Below are 24717 nucleotides of genomic sequence, written 5' to 3'. Positions count from 1 at the left end.
GAGTTTTGTCAGGACTGGCTCTCCCAAGGCCGTCAGTAGTTCTAATGGAATGTTGTCTACTCCCGGGGCCTTGTTTCAACTCAGGTCCTTCAGGGCTCTGTCAAACTCTTCATGCAGTATCGTATCTCCCATTTCATCTTCATCTACATCCTCTTCCATTTCCATAATATTGTCCTTCCATAATATTGTCCTCAAGTACATCACCCTTGTATAGACCCTCTATATACTCCTTCCACCTTTCTGCTTTCCCTTCTTTGCTTGGAACTGGGTTTCCATCTGAGCTCTTGATATTCATACAAGTGGTTCTCTTTTCTCCAAAGGTCTCTTTAATTTTCCTGTAGGCAGTATTTATCATACCCCTAGTGAGATAAGCATCTTCATCCTTACATTTGTCCTCCAGGCTATTCCTGCTTAGCCACCATTCTGCACTTCCTGTCAATCTCATTTTTGAGACATTTGTATTTCTTTTTGTTTGCTTCATTTTATATTTTCTCCTTCCATCAATTAAATTCAATATTTCTTCTGTTACCCAAGGATTTCTACTAGTCCTCGTCTTTTTACCTACTTGATCCTCTGCTGCCTTCACTACTTCATCCCTCAGAGCTACCCATTCTTCTTCTACTGTATTACTTCCCCCCATTCCTTTCAATTGTTCCCTTATGCTCTCCCTGAAACTCTATACAACCTCTGGTTTAGTCAGTTTATCCAGGTCCCATCTCCTTAAATTCCCACCTTTTTGCAGTTTCTTCAGTTTTAATCTACAGTTCATAACCAATAGATTGTGGTCAGAGTCCACATCTCCCCCTGGAAAAGTCTTACAATTTAAAACCTGGTTCCTAAATCTCTGTCTTACCATTATATAATCTGTCTGATATCTTTTAGTATCTCCAGGGTTCTTCCATGTATACAGCCTTCTTTCGTGATTCTTGAACCAAGTGTTAGCTATGATTAATTTATGCTCTGTGCAAAATTCTACCAGACGGCTTCCTCTTTCATTTCTTACCCCCAATCCGTATTCACCTACTTTAAAGATACAAATCATTTTTTAAAGTTATTATTTAAAATTCAACAAGTGCCCTATCTATGTCAAAAACATTTTCAATGGAAGAAGATAATATTCAGTTGTTCAAGATTAGCCCAAGGCAAAGACAAAGACTGGATTACCAGTGAGATCATTTTGAAATCTGTAAACCAGTGATTGAAATCTTCTCTCAAAGTGGAAATTGTTGGTGCAAGACATTCACTATCATAAGGGATCTCATGTTCTTCTACATGGGTCTTCAGAGTAGGGAAGTGTCTTAACCTACCTCTTTTAAGACAGCACTCCCGTATACACAGTTTATCAGTATAAGAATTTACTGCAGGTACCATGTCAGCAATATCTTTTTCATTACCTTGAAACTTCAAATTTAGCACATTAAGTGTTTCTGTTATGTCAATTAAGAAAGAAAAATTCATAAGACAGTGAGGATCTTCAGTATAAGCTGACAGATATTCCCTTCTACCTCTTGCAGAAACAGTTTGATAGGCAATAAAAGATTTTGAAAATGTTGCAGTACATTTCCCTTAATAAGCAAATGCACTTCAGTATGGGGAAGTAAATCTCCATAGTGCAGTTCCAGTTCATCAGCCAGATCTTTGAAAAGTTTTCTTTGAAAAGAGTGAGATCTAATTTTGTTGACTGTTTTCACAACAGTTTTCATAGTTTGATTAAAATTTAAAAACTTAGCACCCAGAGACAGCTGTTGTAAAAACTGATGTAAAACTCTGGAAAACTTGCATCTCTTTGGCACTGAACAAGAGAACTGTTTTTAGAGTCACTTAAGGCTGCAGCTCTATGGTAATGCTTACAAGCTATTTTCCCAGATAGGATGGGTTGCTTCACAGTAAAAAAATTATCTTTTCCTTTCACAAGGCCTTTCGAAGAAATTACTTTCAAAAGTCCTCTTTGACAGTGATATTATTAAAAATAATCCTTATAGAAACTGGCAGCTGAGCAGTGCCAGCTGCATCATTGCAATCACCTAATTGTGTTGAAAAATAACAACTCACACACAAGTCAGTTTTCAGCTGGGAAAAAAAAAAAAAAAAAAAAAAAAAAAAAAAAAAAAAAAAAAAAAAAACCATCATTAGATATTGTTTCAACTCCTCTTGTGACTGTTCTTGATAAAAGTTGAAGGGATTCAATGGCAACCACAGAGCAACATTGCTGCTTGAATGAGAGTAAATATAATTATTTAAAACTGCAAAATAGTAATGTTCACTTTGAACTCTCATTGATTAGTCTCACCAAAAATAAATAATAAAAAAGGTTCCTCCACTTGGTACAGAGCACGATGTTCTTGTACGAAAAATTTAGACTGAAAAAAAAAAAAAAAAAAAAAGTCAATGAAGTTCTTGGATGATGTAAACTTAGCAGTAGAATTTAATACTCAACTTTTTGGTCTTCATTTCTGCTTTGTTGCTGATGTGCTATTGTCCATAGTAAGTTGCTGTAAAAAATTGTAGCAATCTTGCCACATTGCAGAAATCATCAATGAAAGTTCAGGCATTGCAATACTTTATTACTGTCTAGGTGGTGTGGAGCAACGAACAACTGGCATTATAAACTGGCTACATCTTGACTCTCTGAAAACTGGCTGCAATCTGCACAATGGCAGTGCTGTTGCGTTTCTATTTATACTTTTAGTAACAATCATTAGTATTGTTTAAGATGCAAATTTACAAAATTGCAATAGAAAATTAACACACAGAGATAAACTGTGGACAGTGTAATTTAGGTACATTATTTCCTGATGAGTATGTGTAGGTAGTTTGTCAAATAAACAGTTTAGACATGTGAAACAAGATAATATATGGAAATTAACAATGTGAATTACATTTGATTATTTTATAAGCAAAATGTAAGTTGCATTGTGTTCCTAACATAAATTGGATTTACATATTAAATATACTTTCATTTAATAGTAGCCACATAGCTCAAAATGATTTCCAGGGCTGAAAAACATTATATTTTTAAATTTTTAATAAAGAACTGCATAATTTCTCTTTAATTACAAATGATGTTGCAAGTATTTTACATTTATGACCTACTGTACTGCAAACTTTGATGAAATAATGCATACATTGTGAACAGATATGAGGCAAATATAAATTCTACTGAACATTGGTAATCATTAAAGAATTTAGCTAATTAGTGGCTTCACTGTTAACAAAAAATATTCATACCAATCACATAATCTGGATATTAAGTATACTACTTCAATCTGATGTAGTCATGAGCTTCCTATTTAGCTTCTAACCAGGACTTCCTTATTAACTGCTTAGTAATTAGTATCAAATTGCAATATTTGAATGTTTGACAGTATTTTATATGCATATAAAATGGCTCTTTGGAGGTTGTTCTGTAATAGCTAGCTCAGACTTGTTTTTCAAATTCTGAAACAACTCATTGGCAGGTTCTTGAAATGCTTCTTTTATGAATTCACCATCTTCATAGGGTTTCCTCCATTTTGCCAATACATTTGAAAAGGAATAAGATGTAAGAGTGTCTGCAACACTTTTGTCTACTGGTTTTGTGAACAGTTTTGCTGAAAACTTAAGTGGCCTTCAAGTTTCTTGATTTTTTTTTTTATTTTTGCCGTTCGTAGTATAAAGGAAACTTGGCATTCAGACTTGGGTAAATATTTTTGAAATGTTTCTCAACATTTCTCATTTTCATAAATTGTATAGTAACTTGGCACAAATAAGTGCATGTGCCATTTCTTTCTGTTATGAAAACTTCACATTCCCATTCGGAGTGAAGATGATAAATTTTACCTTTTTGTGATACTCAACTCATTGTGAATGAAGTTACACTACCTGTTATTTTCTTGATACAATGTCACATTTGAAGATAGTCACAAAATCTCCATGATGACCAACTATAAACTTTGAGATAACTTTCACTTTGTCATGGCGAACAGGGATGGTGTTCTCACAAAGTGTGTCAGAATGTTTGCAAGCTCAGTGTTTACAGCACACAAAAACTAGTTACAGCATTCTGCCTATGTCCATTCCATGCGCAATTACGTGCAGAAGTTGGTAGTGCACTGTAGTGGCATGAAACTCAACAATTTCTCTCAACATGTGCCAAACCAATAATGCACAAAGAAAAATCAAATAATGTAGCAACACGTTGTGTGCAGGTGGTGTTTGATTGAAGTAAGGCAAGAAACATGATAGGGTATGATTTTTTGCACACTCAGTACTCAGTACTCACGATATACCAGTAGATTGCGATGTTGTTGGCTGCTGCTGTATCTAATGGCTAAGGCCTCTCACACCATCTGGGAGTAATTTATATGGACAGGTGTTGGCATTTTTTAAGCATATGTGATTAGTTGTTCAATCCCTGCAGTGTTTGTCTGAGGTGGTACAGCCCCTGTGCCATAGACTGATGCATTGATTACCAAGATCAGTGGTTGATTGGATTTAAATGATGCTAGGCATGGGGCAGATCAGGGGTGTTCTTTCAGATGGCCTTTTTTTGCATGCGTAAAGTTGGTGAAGGATCTTGTCTCGCCATTGTCTGCTGCCACTGGTAACACTGAAAACACAATATTATGTGGCGCAGAGTGATACTTGTGGCCTTCCTTCAGCACCAGATGCTGGGGAAGGTGGAGCAGTGTCCAATGCCGGCAGACATAAAGCTATTCCGCCGGCAGTAGTCCATCTCATGGATGCAAATGATAGGAGGCAAGAAACAGTTAGATTAGATTAGATTAGATTTACTTTCATTCCAATTGATCCGTAGTGAGGAGGTCCTCCAGGATGTGGAACATGTCAGAAAAACAACAATACATGGCAAATATTTACAACTAAAACAGATAAGCTAATGTACCATTCCACAGGTCCCAAGTGGAATGATCGTAATTTTTTAATGAACACTATATGAAAGTTATTTTACAAATACTAATGCACTGAATTTAAAATAAAAAAGTTTTTATTTATTTATAAGGTAATAAACATGTAATACAACTACTGTAATACTTATTTACAATGAACACATTACTGCACTGAAATTGCGCAGAAGTTATATTGTACTTATATATATATACACAAATCAGTTGGTTTTACTGAGAAATTCATCAATGGAGTAGAAGGAGTTGGCCACCAATAAATCCTTTATGCTTCTCTTAAACTGAATTTCATTGGTTGTTAAGCTTTTTATGGCTGCTGGCAAGTTATTGAAAATGTGTGTTCCTGAATAATGCACACCTTTTTGTACAAGTCTAAGTGACTTTAAATCCTTGTGAAGATTATTCTTATTTCTAGTATTGATTCCATGAATTGAGCTGTTGGTTTGAAAAAGTGATATATTTTTAATGACAAATTTCATTAAGGAATAAATATATTGGGGAGCAGTAGTTAGTATCCCTAGTTCGCTAAACAGGCTTCTGCAGGATGTTCTTGAGTTCACACCACATATAACTCTTACTGCACGTTTTTGTGCCCAGAAAACTTTAGCTTGGCTCGATGAATTACCCCAAAAAATAATCCCGTATGACATTATGAAATGAAAGTAAGCATAGTATGCCAGCTTTTTCATTTTTATATCCCCTATGTCTGACAAAATTCGCATTGCAAACAGAGATTTGTTAAGACGCTTCAGCAGTTCTGTGGTGTGCTCCTCCCAGTTCCCAGTTGAATTTATTATCAAGCTGTAATCCCAAGAATTTAACACTGTCCACTTCTTCTATCTTCTTGTCATCGTATGTTAGACATATACTCATGGGACACCCCTTACAAGTTCTGAACTGCATGTAGTGTGTTTTTTCGAAGTTTAGTGACAAAGAATTGGCTAGGAACCAGTGATTAATGTCCACAAATATTTTATTAGCTGATCTTTCTAAGACTACGCTTGATTTGCTATTTATTGCAATGTTTGTATTATCGGCAAACAAAATGAACTTGGCATCTGGTATTGTTACTGATGAAAGGTCATTGATATACCCAAGAAAAAGTAAGGGCCCCAAAATGGAACCTTGTGGGACCCCACACGTAATTAGTTCCCAGTTGGATGATGCCTGATAGCTTGATACATGTCTCTTTCCTAATAATACCCTTTGTTTCCTGCCAGAGATATAAGATTTGAACCATTTTGCAGCATTTCCTGTTACACTATAATATTCTAATTTACTTAAAAGGATATTGTGATTTACACAGTCAAATGCCTTAGACAGATCACAAAATATACCAGTTGCCTGCAATTTTTTGTCTAATGAATTAAGCACATTTTCACTGTAAGTTTAGATAGCATTCTCAATATCAGAACCTTTCAGAAATCCAAACTGTGACTTTGACAGTATGTTATTTGAGATAAGATGGTTATAAAGCCGACTGTACATTACTTTTTCGAAAATTTTTGAGAATGCTGGCAACAGTGAAATTGGACGGAAATTTGATGCTATTTCTTTATCTCTCTTCTTAAACAGTGGCTTAACTTCAGCATATTTCAGCCATTCAGGAAATATTCCACTGATAAATGACTGGTTACACAGATAGCTTAAGGGGCTCCGGAACGCCCTATACTTGCAATGTTAAAATAACGCTTATAAATTACATCTTTCCTCACAAAGTATTTGAGGTAGGAAGTTGAACTTTTGGAATATGGGCTACAACTTAACACAGGGATTTTACAAAATTTTAGTTCAGTTATTAAAGATGATTTTTTTTCAATTGTAATGAAAATTCACAACATTTTTTTGCAATTTTTTATTTATATATTCAAAAATATACAGTTTTTTTGGAAAAAGGCTGTGTTAAATTATGCAGAAGGTACTGTGTAACATTTACTGAAAGTTTGAAACAAATACATTTGGAAGATCCTTAGAAAACATGTAATTAGTATGAGAAAATAAAAGTTTTGGGAATCGAGCGACAAAGATTGGATTAACTTTTTAGTGCATTCCAGGTCCATAGGATGGATTATCTTCATCCTCTGCAAACTCCTCCTCCAGCTTCCTCTTGTTCCTCCTCCTGTTTACTCTTGCTTGTATTTCTAGACTCTTTACAGCCCTGTCTGCAGCCCGAAGGCGTTCCTTGTCTAAAGCAAGCATCGCTCGTACCATGTTAGAACCTATCTTCATTCCCATATTTCTAAATACCTTGCACCTTACAATGTTGCCATCATTGAAAGTCGCAACAGCATCATACACACCAAAGTGAAGTGTTTCTATTCCAACAAATACAGTCTTGGGGATTCTCGACCATATAACACTATTTACACTTTCATTGGGATTTTGAGTTTTTCCGTGAATACACTTTTTCGACAGTTCAGGTGCTGCTAAGTCTCTGAAAATAGGTTTTATCACCTCCATTATTGCATGAGGCAGACTATGCTTATGAGTGTACACTTCACCAGTTAGCAATCCTTTGTTATATTTACACCAACTGTCTTCTTCTTTGGGACACAAGCTATGTTGGGGATTTTCATCGGTTGAAGAAGTATGAAAAAAAAAAGAACCCTAACAGCCTTCTTCATTTCGTCCACACTTTGTGTATTTTGCCTAATAGCCATTCCATAATAGTTCTGTATTTTGTCAATTACACTGTCAGTTAACCTTCCCTTCCCATCCAACCCTTTACCATCACTGAGTTTTTGTTTTTTGTATGAAGCTTTCAGTCGCCGAAGTCTTGTTCCCATTCGCTTCTGTACGTGTCCAATACACTCAAATTTCTGCACTACAACATCATCACCATAGGGCTTCAGTCCTTGAACATGTTTGAAACTTTTAGAATCACCGTCACCAAGGTAATTAACATATCGCACTTTATCACACGCCTCAGAACGCTGGAATATACTGGCAACACCAGCCACTTCCATTCCTCCACTACTGCCACTATAGTTAGCTTTGCAATTATTTTCATGTGTACCTTTATATTTTTGTGGACATCTACAATACTTTGATATTACTGCTACATCTAAAACTTTCCCTGTATACATACTGGTGACAGATACTACACCATGAAGAGATGTGTGTCCCCGTTTATGCCAGGTACCATCGAACGCTGCAGTCAAATCTCTGTTACCATTATTTTCCATTACTGCCTCTTCCACAGCGTTCTTCATAGATTCTATACAGACATCTTCTACTTTAGACCCTATTAATTTATTATAGGTCGTAAACTTGGTTGGGGGATTTGGAAGATTCATGATGCCACAGAAAATTGCACCTGCAGTAGCACCCTTACCAACTGAACGCAAGGAATAAACAAATCTAATGTTGTGTTCATAGATTTTGCTACCATTTTCTTCAGTTGCAGTTACTGCAACACTGTTCCAAAAGGTGGTCATGTATGAACACTTATCACATTTCAGTTGTATTTCACTAGCAAGTCCTACGTGCTTTATTATGGAGAGTTCCAGACCAACTTCACTACAATGAATACATCTTACACAGTTTGAAAAAATTCCTTTGAGAAGCGACATATCAAATATTTCATTCACATCCGATTTGCCCATAAAACATTCATAGTTTTCACTCGTTGAACCAAGCTTGTTCTGTGAAGTATTTTCTTTCCCACTTTGACTGCTATGGGCAGGTGTACTTGAGAGGTTAGGTTCACTCACTTGGTTATCGTCTTTATTGTTTACAGTAATAACACATACCTTTGGCTTTCCAACATTTCTCCTTTTCTTAAAAGCCTTCAGAGGATTTCTAATAACTTTACTTTTACTCATTATTATACTTCAACAAAACAGAGACTCAAGAAACAGAATTAATTATGAATATTTTTGAGATAACGACAGAGTAAATAAACATGAAACAATCGACAATCACACCAGCGATATATATTGAACCATCACAGGTTAGCCACAACACATACTTTATCTCACATCACTAAAATGTACCTGATGAACACGGACGTTAATAATAACACCATTTGACAGCAGTTTAACAGCGCCACAGTGGGTCACGCCCATGTAGAACACATTTCAAAAAAAATTTAAAAATAGTTGTAGTCTTCGGAATTGTTAAATTATATATCTATTAAAAGGTAATAGTCTGCAGATTCAGAAAACGCAAAAAAGTAAAAATTGAGCTTTTCATGATTTTGAGCCTTTCCGGAGCCCCTTAATATGTTACTTAGCTCAGAATCACATTCTTTAATTAACTTCGTTGATATTTCATCATACCCACTAGATGTTTTTGATTTTAAAGATTTTATGATGGACATTATTTCTGTTGGGGTAGTGAGGGTCAAATTCATATTATGGAAGTTGCTTGAAATTTCTGGTCTGAGGTATTCCATAGCAGCATCTACTGAACCTGACAACCCCATCTTTTCGGTAACAGCTATAAAATGTTTATTAAAAAGTTCTGCAACACTATACACATCTGTCACCAATGTATCATTTACTCTTAATGCTATTTGTTCCTCTTCATGTCTGGTTCTACCGGTCTCCTCCTTCACAATATCCCATAAGGCTTGATCCCTGTTGTGAGTGTTGTGAAGTTTGGCCATCTGCTGCTTGAAGGTTCTGACAAAATGATCCGCTTCTCACTTTGACTGTGATGGAACAGTGCACTAACTACATTCTGTATGCCATTGCATTCACAGAATGTTTCAAATTCATTTGACGTGAACTTGGGGCTGTTGTCTGACACTATGACTTCAGCAAACCTGTGAGGCAAAAATAGAGGAAAGTGCTTGAACTCTACTACATGACATTGTTGAGTTCATTGGCACAGCAAAAGGAAACCTGCTCTAAGAGTCTACAACAATCATACAATGAATGTTCCAAAAAGGACGTGCAAAGTCTATGTGCACATGTTGCCATGGTTATTTTGACTTAGGCCAAGCAGAGAATTTTTGTGGTGGAGTGGACTGATTTTCCACACATGCGTGACACTGTGACATCATCTGTTCTATTTGGGTGTCCATACCCTGCCAAGTACAGTGTCAGCACGCTGTTTCGTATGAACGATCCCCCAGTTTCCTTGGTGAAGTAACTACACTTCCTTTTGCAAAGCTTTAGGGATCAACACACATGACTGTCCACTGTCATTTTGAACAAGAATCACATCTTGCTGTATAGTGAGGCTATGCTGATGTGCAAAGTATCAGTGCATTACAGAGTTCTTTATGCTATGCAATGAGCGAGGCCTAGATGTACGAATGTGTTTTAGCAAAATGTTCAACAGCTTCTGTGGCCTGTTAATTTTCCTATAGTTCAGAGGAAATGATTGAAGCAATTCAGAATTGTGGGCATTGGTGTGATAACAAGATGCAGCAGAAGTGTCAAAGTCTGTATCAGGGTCAATCGGAAGATGTGAAAGTGTGTCCGTGTTACCATGTTGAGCTGTTGGATGGTACACAACCTCGTACTGGTTTTGAGTCAACAACAAAGCCCATCTTTGCAATTTTGGGGCAGTTTGTACAGGAACCGGCTTCATCGCATGAAACAAGGACTGCAATGGCTTATAATCTGTTACTAAGTAGAATTTTCTGCCATACAAATGGTGGTGGAATTTGGAGACACCATATGCAATGGCCAGTGCCTCTTTCTCTATTTGTGAACAGTTACACTGAGCTTTGTATGACACTTTTGATACAAAAGCAGTAGGTCTGTCTTCATCACCAAATCTGTGCAAAAGAACTGCACTGACTCTATAAGTGGAAGTGTCAACTTGCAACACAGCTGGTTTGTCAGGATCAAAGTGAATCAAGCATTGATCACTGAGCAATGCATCTTCTTGGCACTCATCTGTCCAAACAAAGGGAATGTTCTAGTGATGCAAGCGATGCAATGTAGCTGCGATTTGTGCAGCATTCAGAATGTATCGAATATAATAGTTCATTTTTCCTAAGACTGAGTGCATTTCTGTGACATTACAATGAACTGGCAGGTCATGTATGGCTAACAAATGTGACTGAAGAGGATGTACACCTTGACTGTTTATGACATGACCAAGATACTGCAACTCAGGTTTTAAAAAATCACACTTATCCAGCCGAAACTTTAGTTCTGCATCAGATAACATACGAAACAAAGCACGCAAATTTGCAATGTGTTCTTCAGGTGTATGACCAGCTATGACAATATCATCCAAATAATTTGAACAGTTTGGTACTTGAGCAGTCAGCTGTTCCAAATAGTGTTGGAAAATGGCAGGTGCAGAAGCACTGGCAAAAGCAAATATATACACAAGCCCAAATGAGTGTTCACCACACACATGGTTTGAGATTCTCCATCTAATGGTATCTGAAGATATGCGTCACATAAATCAAATTTTGAAAAGTAGCGACCAGCACCTAATCTGTCCATGACATCCTATGGGTGTGGCAATGTGTAAGTATCAATCACAGTTTTTGGGTTGACTGTAGATAAAGTCAACGCAGAGGCGAATGTGACCTGAAGGGTTGGGGAGCAAAACCAGTTTGTTTGGATGCAATAGCTCTGCTATCTTGCAGTTCTTTAAGTTCAGCAACCACTTTGTTCCGTAATGCAATGGTAACATTTCTGGCCTGGCAAAATTTCAGCTGAGCATTGCCTTTCATAGTAATATGTGCAACAAAACTGTCAGCCTTGCGTAAACTTTCAGAAAAGAGTTAAGGGAATTTTTTTCAACAAGTCTTTGGCATTGAAGCAATCACTGACAACACATTGTCCTGAATGTTAAAGCCAAACTAATCAAATGAATCAAGGCCAAATATGATCTCACACTTGTGTAATTATAGCACTGTAAAAGTCACTTTTCGCATAAGTGAGCGATACAAGGCAGGCAAAGTACACGTTATAAGAACGGGAATGTCTTGTTCATTATAAGCCATCAGGTGTGTACTAGTTTAGGACAGGCACATGGAGCCTAACAGTTCATATGTGATATGATTCAGTAATGCAACAGAGGCACCCGTGTCCAATTGAAATTTCACACGTTTTCCACTAAGATGCAAATGAACAAAGAGTTTGTTGGACTGGTGTAGCACTGAAGAAACTGTTTGCTTGCTAGTTTTGCTAGTGGATGCAGCAGGCTTTGAATATACTGTGTTGATTACATACCCCTTATGACTAGATTTTTGTGAGTGTGCGGAATTCTTATGTTTGTTCTGCTGCAAACATACAGATTGTATGTGACCTTTCTTACCACAAGTGTAACACTGTGCTTGTCTGGACGGGCAATCTTGGCATTATTGCTATGAATAGTGGTTGCTGTGGCCGCCTACTGGGCTGGTCGTGAGCAAGGGACAGCCCAAACTGACAAATTGGTGGCTGCTCAAATTTATCAAACGCTGTAGTACCTGAATCATACTGATCTAGAATTTGTACTACATGATGAAATGACAGATCTTACTGTCTCAAAATCTGTTCTCTTAGTTTGACATCATTTACATTGTACACAATTGCATCACACAACATAAAATCTGAATATAAAGCACCACAAGAACCTTTGAATTTGCATTTCCTCATTAAACCCTGCAAATCTGTTACCCACTTGTGATAAGTTTGTTCTGACCTTTCCTTGCAACGAATGAATTGGAACCAAGCTGCCATCACACTCACTTGTTGGTCATAATATTTAGTTATAGAACCTACAACTTGATCATAGGAAAGTTCATTTGGAGTGGCGTTAATGAACAATTTCTGAATGAGACAGAAGACTGCACTTCCTACCATTGACAAAAAGTAATGTAGTTTTACTGTACATGATACTTTGTGAGGAATGATGGGGGCTTCATAATGTTGCAACCATTTGAGCTGTACCTTGTTTAGGAGGATTGCAGTCCGCTGCATCTGAAACTGAAACATTTGTGTTAGCTGTGTTGCATCTGTTACTTGCGGCTGAGATGCCTGAGCAGGGGGTGGGAGAGGTGGGTTGCTCATTTTGGAATAGGCAAATGCAATAAACAGACAATGTAAAAAATAAGCACACAAACAAAGAAAATTTCTGCAACACATTCTTGAAAACACTGAATAAAAGAAACACTATAAGAGACACTGTTAAATCATGTGAACACACACACCTGCAAAGAAAAGATTAAGGCACCAGCAAAACACAAAAGCCCATGATAAAACAAAACAGAGATGATCTGTGGCAGCTGGTGGCTCTGGGTTCAAAGCATTGACAGGTTGTCGCTATGTTATTTCTCCTATATTATTGGCACCATGTTATCCATACATCTCATTTTCATGTTGTTGTGTCTAGGAATCCTGCATACTCAGTTCACTAGACAGTCAATCAGACAACTCTTATTAATGAGTTTTATTACAATAAGACAAGTACAAATACTTAACTTTGATCTGAGAATTCTTGTAGTCATTTATACCTGATCATCCACAAGTGCAATTACACAGATGTGTCACAAGCAAAGGGCAACATACAAAATAATCGGTATTCTTCAGAGTAGACAAACACAAGTAACACTTCTGGTCCTAGTGACCACTACTAACAACAGTCTGTCAACTGAACTGCAGTGACTACTGATATCTAAATGTGCTACGTAGAGATTGCTAATGAAGAGGCTACGATGCATTGGCTAACAAAGTGGCTAATGCTGAAGCTGCAATCGAAGTGGGCTGCCACCAGTCAGGCATGTAACTTATGTCTTCTTCACCTAGGGGCCGCTGCTATCACATTGTCATCCTAGAGGGGAGCTGGTCAGTGTACAATTGGATGATCTCATATCTCACACTCTTCTCTGTCATTCCCAACTGGTGTGCTGGAGTTGACTTTACATCATAACAGTTACCATGTCCAACTAGTTTCCGTGTAGGTTGTGTTAGTGTTGGGATGCCTAAATGTTGAATGTTTTCACATTTATTAGCATTTCAGGTGTGCCTGTGTCAACCTGAAAAATATTGTCTCTGGACCACAAACACTTGTATTGAAACACCAAGTGTGCCTGCTATCTCCATCCTTATGCTGTTTATATCCAAGCATTTCAGATGGGGGCCTGGCAGGCATAAGCAGTTATGATTCTTCTGGTACACCACAGCAAGGTGCCTTTCACATCCACACTATACAGATTGCCTGGAAATGGGGCAGTTGAATTGTTTGTGCATTTGGAAACTGTCTTCACATGATGGGAGCAGTTGGCTTTGAAGTTATCTGTTGTGCCATTTGATGATGAGGAAGACTTGAGGAAAGTAGATGGGAATGATTCTGTTGCCTTGGCTTGGCATAGGCTATATTGGATGTTGCCAATGTAGCTGCCTGTGAAACCTTGAGTGATTGAGTTATGCATAGGACTTCTTCCAGTGTCAGGCACAGAAGTCTTAATACTCAATGTGAACAATTTCATAAAGTGAGAATTAAATTACAATTTCCTGATTGAGTGAATTGGCATACAACTCCTTATGAGTCGGTTTGTCACAGACAACTTGACATTTTCAACTGAGTCCATGACGATATGTCCACCCATGCTGCATGTGACTGGTTTGGCCTTTTTTGTGTTGATTAAACTGCAGAAAGACTGACACTACATGACTTTGTTTACTGTAAGCTGCCGGTTAGTTACACAAGTCCTGAAAAGGCAGGGGGGCCATGTCTGTTTATGGAGACAGCTTTTGCAGTAACTGGAACAATTCTGGCTTAGCCCACAATAAGTATGAAGCATACTGTCTATGACATTAAATGTTGAGAGTGTTGCCTTAAATGGTGAAGATGTGCACACCAATCATCTTTTGTTTCCTTGTAGGCTGGAAATGGTGTCAATGGTGGTGACAGGGATGGGGCCATAAGCTGCTGTCTTCCATCATGAGGTGGCTGGCTGAGCTGCTAAACCAGTATAGCCATCTGCTGGTGGTGCCCCACCTCTTGAATTCCTAATTGTTGTTGAAGCCAGATTATTTGCATCTGTTGCTCTAATAGCTTAGCTGGGCCAATTATACATGTCACCAATTTTCTTTTTCAACACATATTTATTGCAAACTCACAACAGTTCACAGTACAATCACATACAGAGCCCAGCAGTGATCTGGAGTAAAGTCCTGTAACTGTACTAACTCATAAGTTATACAGTTGTTTGGTTTCAGGGTCTTTAAGGCAATGTGGGACAGAGTCCAATGTCAGCAATCACTTGTTAGTCTGAAAGTTAATCCTTAAGCAGAGTCTACTTCACAGCAATGTATCTGATGATGTTTTCAACTTGAGGTGGATGGAACACAGTGAGAATCAAACACAAAGTGCCTTTAGGCAATCTTGGCCAGCCTTATATACAGCTGTGGATTAGCAGAACTACCCAAGTCACACGGTGGTGCCATTGTTGCCTATAAATCACATGATGAAAGGTGGCATCATCTTGGCTACATACTGATAGTCTAGGAACTAATATCAGGTCGGAGGAGTCCTCCATATTATTGTCAGCAATTTCCATAACCAGCTCCATGTTTATGTCTGCTGACTGTACACCAGTCTCAGCATGCCCTCTCTGTTTTTGTGTCTGTCCACTGAACTAGCTCCATATTTATGTCTTCTGTTTCTGCCTGGAATACAAGAAACCCATCATGAAAGACTTCACGTCTAGGCAAGAAGTTCATTAGCTATGTTTCTTAGTCCTCTAACATTCTGATGCACCACTGTTACGTTATTGCAAAAAGTACCTTTTGTGTGTGTGTGCGTGCGTGTGTGTGTGTGTGTGTGTGTGTGTGAGAGAGAGAGAGAGAGAGAGAGAGAGAGACCTCTTTTGAAGCAATATGACTGAATGAAGTACTGGGGGTTGTAATTAAAGTGCAGATACTCACATATGTCTAGAGTGGGCAGTGATTATCATATGGTAGCAAAATGTTATACATACGATAATGCGTTAATGCAGAAACAATTAATACTGGAAAAAAATTAGTTTCAATTTTGGCCATCAAGTGCAAATCTGGCTCTGTGAATGCAAGAAAGACATGAAGAAATGTTTCCATATGTAATAGATTAGGAATGGAATGTGGGCAGAAAAGGTCAAACAAATGAGAAACGCATAATGTTGGTTTTATTATTAATGGCTGCTTACACAATTTGTTCAGTATGAGCACTGGAGGTGGTGACAACATGATGCATCCATAAAACAATATGATCAACAGTTGTTAGCAGCAGTTCCACTGGCATCTGAGCAACGTGTTCCTGTTGGTCATACTGGACTTCAGACCAGGTGGAGACTGAACACGTCACTGGTAAATGCTTTCTTTTAGATATCGCCATAGCCAAAAGTCACATGGATTCAGATCAGGTGATCTTAAATGCCATGCATCTGGAAAATTTTGAAGATAACACATTTGTAGAGGTTTGCATTAAGCAGATCTTTCACTGGGTGAATGAGGTGAGATGTCATCCCATCTTGCACGAAAACAGTGGTTTCCACTGTTTCCGCTCTTCCATAGCAGAAGTAACATGCTCTATGAGGAGGCCTCAGTAATGTGCAGAAGTCACAGTACACCTGACAGGCCCTCTGAGTGTATTCTCTTCAAAGAAGAATGGACTGAGAATAAAGGTGCTTGTGAATCTACACTACATAGTCACATAAGGAGAGTGCAATGGCTCTTCATGGACAATGTTTGATTTAACAGTACCAAAATTCGACATTTCTGCGCTTTCACTGTACACTGTTGTGTAAAATTTGCCTCTTTACTTCATAGAATATTGTCTGGCCATATATCATGAAACATGAGTCCATGCCGAAAAGCGAAGAACAAATTCAACACGTTGCTGTGAATCACGATGTTTCAGTAGCTGCATGGGCTGGATCTTGTGCAGGTTCCAGTGTAATATAGATGCAGAATTTTCTGTGCTTTTGAGGACAATTCTCATGACACTGCACAGATACTAGCACTACCCAGAGCACATTCTACATTGTCAGTTACAGCAACAGCAACCTTGTCGGTAACTTCCACTGGAATAGGGTGCCTTCCTCCTCTAGGTGCCACACCAAGTTCATCCATGTTTTTGAATTTCATTATCATCTTCCTTGAACCATGTAATGACATTGGGCCTGTTCTCAGACCTTTCAGTTGGCGATACTCTCTCCATGCAGCAATGTATTCACTGCGATTCAAATAAAAGTTTTACTAATGGCACACAGAGTTTCAAATAAAAGTGTGGATGTCATACTGTCATACAAACAGTGTACAGTGCTAGATTTGCATCTAGTGGCCAAAACTGGAACTAATGAACTAACTTTTTTCCAGTGTAAATCGGTTCCGCACTAACACGTTAGCGTATCTACCAAGTTTTGCTACCATATGGACCTCTGTGAGTAGCTGTACTTTAATTATAACTGCCTGATATTTAACTTAGAAAAGGCTTACCTCCTGCACCTGTAATCACAAGAATATTACCAGTCATGACAATGCAGTGTTTAATATTTTCAGCTAAGCTATCTTTCTCCCTTTTGGTGTGGTGTAGATTGTGTCGTGTGAGTCCCCACCTCTCAGTAATAGCTACCAGTACAGTGTCAATGTGAGCCCCAGTAGTAGTATGTATAACTTGGCTATCGGCTTTGTCCATCCAGTGTTGATCGTGCTGTGCCAGAACATAAAAAATGTCTTACATTTGTGTCCACGATAGTTGTGCTTAGCTTACCCAGGTCATTCATGATCTGATTTTTGTTTGGCCAGACTGTTGCCTGCTCCCTGCTCCTCCCAGTTTTCGATAGAATAGAATAGAATAGAATAGAATGGAATAGAAGTTTATTGTCTCATAGCATACAATTTCAAGCCATTGATTAATGTACAGGAGACTTGTTAAAACACAAGAACTGGTTTACAATTTTCCTTATAATATCAGTAATATAATATAAGGTACTGAATAGCTACTTAATTATGCAGTTAATAATTTTTCTTCAAAGTGACAAACTTTTAAAAATTAACAGTCCTAAATACTTGCTCTCTCCAACTTCAATCTTCATGTTGTCATTTATGAATTCTTCTGCTGAATAGTAACTTTTTGCACTAGTTTCTCATATAAGGATTTTTCCACGTTTCTACATTTATGCTGAGCAATTCTCTTTCTTTCACTTTGTTATAAATTTTCATACTCACATAATGTGGAGTTTGAGCATAAAATTTTAAATAGTGGGTGGGCAGCATAAAATTATTTTGATTTTTGGTGTTGTAATCTTGTTGAAAATGATTTTCTACAAATAAATCAGGGTTGCTGTGTGCAAATATAATCAGCTCATATATGTGTAGTGAGGGAACACTTAATATACTTAGATTTTTTAGGAGTGTATGACATGATTTTCTTTGCCCTACATTGTGCATATTTCTAATGATGGTTTCCTGAAGTTTTAGTATTTGACACACATGGTTTGAGTTCCTCCAAAATACAATTCCATGCCTTATTACTGACTCAAAGTAGCTGTGATATTCTACTTTTCTTATGCCCATACTGACAGCATTGTGCAATATCCTCATTGTAAAGGCTTGATTATTTAATTTATTTGCAAGGTACTGTAAGTGTGATCGCCATGATAAGATTTTTATCTAGTTGCATTCCTAGGAATTTCACACAGCAAATCCTGGTTTCTGTGACTGACCTGAATATCATTTAATTTTGCATGTTTTGTTTTAAACTGCATTAACTGAGTCTTTTCCATATTTAATTTAAACCTGTTTAAATAAAACCAGGTATCTAATTTTTCTAAAGTATTTAATACAGCTTGTGGAATTTAACCAATACTGTTACTTTCAATTTTCACAGATGTGTCATCTGCAGGTAAAACTGAGGGACACTCAATATTAAGTGGCAGATCAATTATGTAAAACAGGAACAGAATGGGACCTAAGAGAGAATCTTAGGATACTCCATGTGAAATGGTTTTCCATTTTGAAGTATAAGTTTCTCTCTGCGATGATACAGCCAGTCTTTGTCTTTGGTTGGTTAGATAGGACTTAAACCTTTCGAATGCTGTGCCCCTAATTCCACACTTTTCCAGTTTACAGAGTAACAAGGAGTAATTCACACTATCAAAGGCCTTTGATAAGTCACAAAAAATTCATGTGGCATGTAATGAGTTGTCTAGAGATGAGCTAATTTTGTCAACAAAATGATTTATAGCAGATACTGTGGTTTTGCCTTTTTGAAATCCATACTCATTTTTTTAAATTATTTTAAATTTTTCTATGAAATTTTGAATTTGTATGGTGACTGCCTTTTCAAATATTTTTGATAGTGATGGAAGAAGAGAAACTGGGCGATAATTTCCCATATGTTCTTTTGTGCATTAACTACTTTGTACGTCGGCTGGTCACGGCGGAGGTTCGAGTCGTCCCTCAGTCATGGGTGTGTGTGTTTGTCCTTAGGATAATTTGGGTTAAGTAGTGTGTAAGCTTAGGGATTGATGACCTTAGTAGTTAAGTCCCATAAGATTTCACACACATTTGAACATTTGAACTGTGTACTTCAGTGTGTCTGGAAAATAACCTTCTTGAAGGGACTGGTTAACTATTGCAGTTAGTGCTGCGCAATTATTTCAGAGAATGTTTTTACCACTTTTGTTGATATCCCATCCAATCCTGCTGATGTTTTACTTTTTAGTGATAGTATTACATTTTCTATAATTTTTAAGTAGTTTGGTAAACATACTGAAAAATTCACCTTCAAATTGCTCACTGTTGAAGAAATTTTCCTTATCTGGGTAATGTTCTGCATTGATGTTTCATCTGTTTGCATTTATAAAGAATTCATTAAATAATTCAAAAATTTGATCAGGATTTACAATAGTTTTATCCTCTGTCTTGATTTCAGAAATATCATGACCTGTACCTGCGGCACCTGTTCCAGCTTTTATCACTGACCATAATGCCTTTGATTTGTTTTCACGATCCAATATAAATCTATTATTTGCTAGTTCTTTGGCTGCCTTTACAACATTTTTCAAAATATGTTTGTAATTTTTTGCATAGGTAACAAAATCAGGTATTTTGTTATGTTTTAGTTCCCTATGTAGCCATCTTTTTCTTGCACTGGAGATTTTTATTACTTCAGTAATCCACTTTACTTTATTTCCTACTTTTCTATGATGTACAGTAAAGGGGAAAATTTCATTAAAAATGTGTAGAAAGTTATCCAAGAAAGTAACAAAATTTTCAGAACATGAAATACTATGATCAATAGCCCACTCCACCTTATTTAATCTGTGATGGAATAAGTTCATATTTTCTTTGTTGAACTGGTGTTTGGTGTAGGTTTTCTTCGAGCAAGGTTTTATTGTTCTTGGTAACTTCGTAAACAGAGCACAATGATCAGAAAATTCTAAATCTAAACAAAACTTATTTGCCCCATTATGAGTATAATTGGTTAAAATATTATCTATACATTTTGCAGACATTTTGTTAACTCTAGTAAAATCAGTGAAATTTGCACTGAAACCTGATATTTGAATCATATCAATGAATTTTGTTGAGTTATTGGCTTCTCTGGTTATATCTATGTTGAAATCAGCAGTTATTATGACTCTTTTCAAGGTTTCTTTTTGAAGTTTTTGCAATAGATACTGGAATTTCGAAAAAAAAAAGTTTCATTATTTCTGCACCTTGAATTCTATAGACAGATAGGATTACAATATTTTTACCTAACTCTATGCAGTGGCTTTCATATATACATTCTTCATTAATGGAATCAAAATTGAATCTTGCTGTATATTCCATTGATCTTTCCACAAGTATGCACGATTCTCCTCATGTTAAATTACTCCTACAAAAGTTGCTGGCAACAAAAAAATTATCAAGGTTATTTAAGATTTTGATACTATCCTTTGTAAGCCAGCGTTCATTCAAGCATACAAGCTTGATATTTGGTATTTCTGACAAAATGATCTGCAAGTCATTAAGTTTTGTTTCTCTCTCATTTGTGGAGTTTGAATGTAACCCATTTATTTTCTAGTGCATTACGAATGTATTGTTACTGTTTTGAATATTCCTAACGACATGTTTTGAAATGCTGTTTGTGTGTTTTTGTTTCAACTTCTTTATCAATTTTTACACCCCTATCTCTGCATACTAGTTTCCGTGACTAAGTATGAAAGACAAATACCACTGTACATATTGCTGAATGTTGCTGATCCTAGCCTGTTTACATAGATTCCATCTTGTCCTGCACATTTATCACTGATAAATTTATTAGAATCCACGAAAACTGCACCAAGTCTTTTGCACTGCTCTCTGATGCAATTTTTTATCCTGTCTATGTATTTATCACTTACCAATCATCTATGCAGGATACTACTAATAATTAACTTTGATGCTGGGGACACATCATGTGTCAGTGCTTCAGTATCCTCTATTACTTTGCTGAGGCCTAGTATTGTGTTTTACAGTACATGTGATATGCTGTCCTGATTCTAGTTTTTCCTGCAGATGTTGGATGCTGCCACGAGTCATCCACTTTATTTTCCCACTCAGATCAGTTTCAAAAACTGTCTCTTGAATTTTTGTCTGTGGTCTGCTGCACCCTACTTTTTTGTATAGCTGTAAGAGGCTCCTTCCCTTCAGTGTTAACAAAGTTGCATAAACCACTCCCTTTTTACACCTTTTCTGTTACATTTTCCAATATCCCAATTGTCACCCCAACCTCATCTGTTTAATTTTTTTCCCACTTGCTCTAATACAATTTTGTGGCCTTATCTCTCCTGGAAGAGCACAAATCTTCCTGTCCTTTAAGCACATCTTATGTATTGTAACAGTCCTGCTTACTGTCTGGAATTGGAGGTGACAGCGATTGTTAGTCATATTTGTACATCTTTCTTGTTGGCTGCAGACATTATGAGGTGACTTTATTATTATTATTCCACACCTCTATATAATCATAAGAATTTTACTTTAAAAATAATCTTCTGCTGGCCAGATTTCGTAACATTCTTCAGTTATTCATAAATCATTGGTCCTCAACTTGACATAATTCTTACAATTTGCAACACATTAAACCAGCTTCAGCTAATTGCAGTTGCAATCAACTTGCAACTAACTGCTTTGCACAAGTCCTAATATAGGTTTATGACAATAAACGATACTTATTGTATTGTTGTAATTCCCATTTCATGAAAATCACAATGGACCACAACCTGCTCAAAATTATTGATAATGGTAGCTCTCTCACCAAAAAATATAATAGTATTTTAAATAATTTGTCCTGCAAAATGCAAAGATTTTCCATTATAAACTCTGTAAAACACATCTCTTTAATAATTGCTTTTGAGGTATGTAAATTTTCATTAGAAGTAAATAGGTACTGTGATTTCCTTCAATATCTGTGATTCAAGTGATTTGTAAGACACAAACAAAACTACTATTGAAGTATTTTCCATTGTAGGTTATAACAAGTGTCATTTAATAATTTTTATTGTAGGCTGGAAGTCAAGCATAACCACAAATAAATAATTACATACTTGAAAGAAGATCATCTATTGTGTTGTTTAGTAAAAAAAGTGTCTCACATTGTGCAGTAGATGTATCTCAGTCTGTCACATTACTTTGTCCATAGCTAACCTCATTGTAAGTACTTTCTTCTGTCCCATTGTAGTTGTCTCGTTGAAACCACTGTTCACACATCCCCACACATAAATTCCACACTATTAGCTAAAGTGCAGCAGCATGCACATTTGTTACTCACAGTCACACTATTGTAAGTAATGAATGTATATGAATCTACTTTTTATTGGGTTGTTACTGTTGGATTACTAGTTTTGTGTACATACATAAACAAATTAGTCATACTGGTTGGAACTTTTAACACTGAAAAACATTATATAAACTTAATTGAAATCTAACCTGTGTTTATTCGTATAGGTAAAAACTATGTACTTAGTCCTTAGCCTTTTAAATGAAGTAGAAAGATGACCAAATTCATGTTAGTTTTTCCCATGTTTATCATAAAACAAATTGAAACCTGAATTCATGATTGCCCTTCGCATGAACTTTTCATTTTTTGTGAATGAAATGACTGAAGAAGTGAAACTTTGTTAATACCAAATTAATAACTTCATGGCAGCACAAAATGACAATGTCGTTTCCACTGGAAAGATATGCCAGCCATTCAGTTTCACTGAAAAGAAAGCTGTTAACAAGCAGTTGCCCACAAAAGTACCACATGCCTGAAACTTCCTGACAAATGAAACCTATGTACTAGATATGGACTTTAATATTGACTTCTATGTTACATGAGCAGTGGTCCTGCTGATTAAAATATGCAACCCTGCTGCAAAATGACGAAAATGATTCATTGTGGGTGCAATTGGTACAGCACCATTCAAGAAAATATTATTGCAATTTATAAAAAATGGCCTTATGTTAGTGACCTTATATGAACTAAAAATGTGCAATTTTGTGTCCCTTAAGTTAGTCATCTATATTATAAAATTTGTTCTTTCTTTATGCTTGTTGCATGGTACTGGAGAACTTTCAAACATATATTTGGTTGATCACTAAGTAAATTAAATAAAAAATTGTTTGTTTGTTCTTAGTGTTCAAACTGCAAGAAAACGTGTGTATCTGATGAACTGGACTGCTATGTACTGGACAATAATGGATTTATTATTATTTCTGAAAGTCTTGATAATACGGGAAAGTTCTTTGGTCAAATTGATGGAACAATAATGGACTCCTTGGTACAAGATAAAATTTATAAGAAAGTTGCAGTTTACGATTATCAAGGCGCCTGTGTTGATCAGAAATCTCCATACAGTGCTGCAGGAATTCATGCAAGTGTAAGTTAATATTCAGATCAACACTTCATATGAAAAATAGGTAGTTTTCTAATCATTTGAATTTATGTAAGTAATGAAGCAATGAAAATTCTGAGCACTTCTTATCCCCGCAAAAAGGGGGAGCATTTTTTTTGTTTATATTTACAGTATTAAATACAAATGTAAAGTCAAATTAGAATAATGTTACAGGGTGCACTGCATTGGATACTTAGATAAGTGCAGCCTTCTGAACCATCACAAGCAGTGTGTAAACCAAGTAGTTCAACTTTAATTGTTTCATCTTCTTTAAATTCTGTGAAGTGCACCAGCTTCCAAACATCATGCATATTTTCAAGCACATTCACTAACAATAGGAACTTGTGGAATGTGCTTGAAAACTGATGTGATATCTGAAATACACAGTTGACACAGAACTTTTATTTATTTATTCACATTTTTTGCATGGAGTCTTCAGTATGGTGACTTTTGCAAACATCATACGTATGACTCATAGTGTTACAAATAATAACTACAAAAATCGGTAATATGTATTAAAATTCACTACTATCTTTACAAACATCATTGTAGTTTAACACATACCATAAATTGTAATTTTGATGAAACTGTCTGATTTATTTAGAAAAAATAGCTTGTAAATACTTTCTGTTACAGTCCATCAGTGGATTCTTACTATTTGTTGTTCTAAAATTCATTGGGTAAATAAAGGCATTCTTTAATTTAAAAAAAAAATTATCTTTGATTTGAATGATCTCTGGTTACCAGTTTTCAGGAAATCTGGCAGGTTATTATATCATATCATTCTGGTCTTTCATTTTTGCCTTTGTTCTTTGTAGTTACATAGGGACCAGCTGTTGTGGTCATGTTTACTTACATTAGTTTTCCGGCAGACAAGAAGCGTGATTAATTTGTAGAAGTACAAGGTATAGATTAATCGCTTTTTATACAATATCATTCTGGTCTTTCATTTTTAATTTTGTTCTTTGAGTACATTTGGACCTGCTGTTGTTATCATGTATATCCTTACATTTACTTACATTGGTTTTC

The 24717-nt window shown here is 36.4% G+C and overlaps 1 protein-coding gene across 1 annotated transcript in view; it reads left to right on the top strand.

Moving 5' to 3' along the window:
• Positions 1 to 24717, top strand: part of LOC126259958 (voltage-dependent calcium channel subunit alpha-2/delta-3) — a 941077-nt gene that overhangs the window by 884032 nt on the left and 32328 nt on the right. Inside the window, exon 23 of the mRNA XM_049957069.1 lies at positions 23431 to 23673. Within this exon, the coding sequence (XP_049813026.1) occupies positions 23431 to 23673 (243 nt within the window). The remainder of the gene's footprint in view (positions 1 to 23430; positions 23674 to 24717) is intronic.

Source organism: Schistocerca nitens, chromosome 5, assembly GCF_023898315.1.
Source record: "Schistocerca nitens isolate TAMUIC-IGC-003100 chromosome 5, iqSchNite1.1, whole genome shotgun sequence".
Classification (NCBI taxonomy): domain Eukaryota; kingdom Metazoa; phylum Arthropoda; class Insecta; order Orthoptera; family Acrididae; genus Schistocerca; species Schistocerca nitens.
Note: the sequence above shows the minus strand (reverse complement) of the source record. Positions and strands in the feature narration are given on the sequence as shown.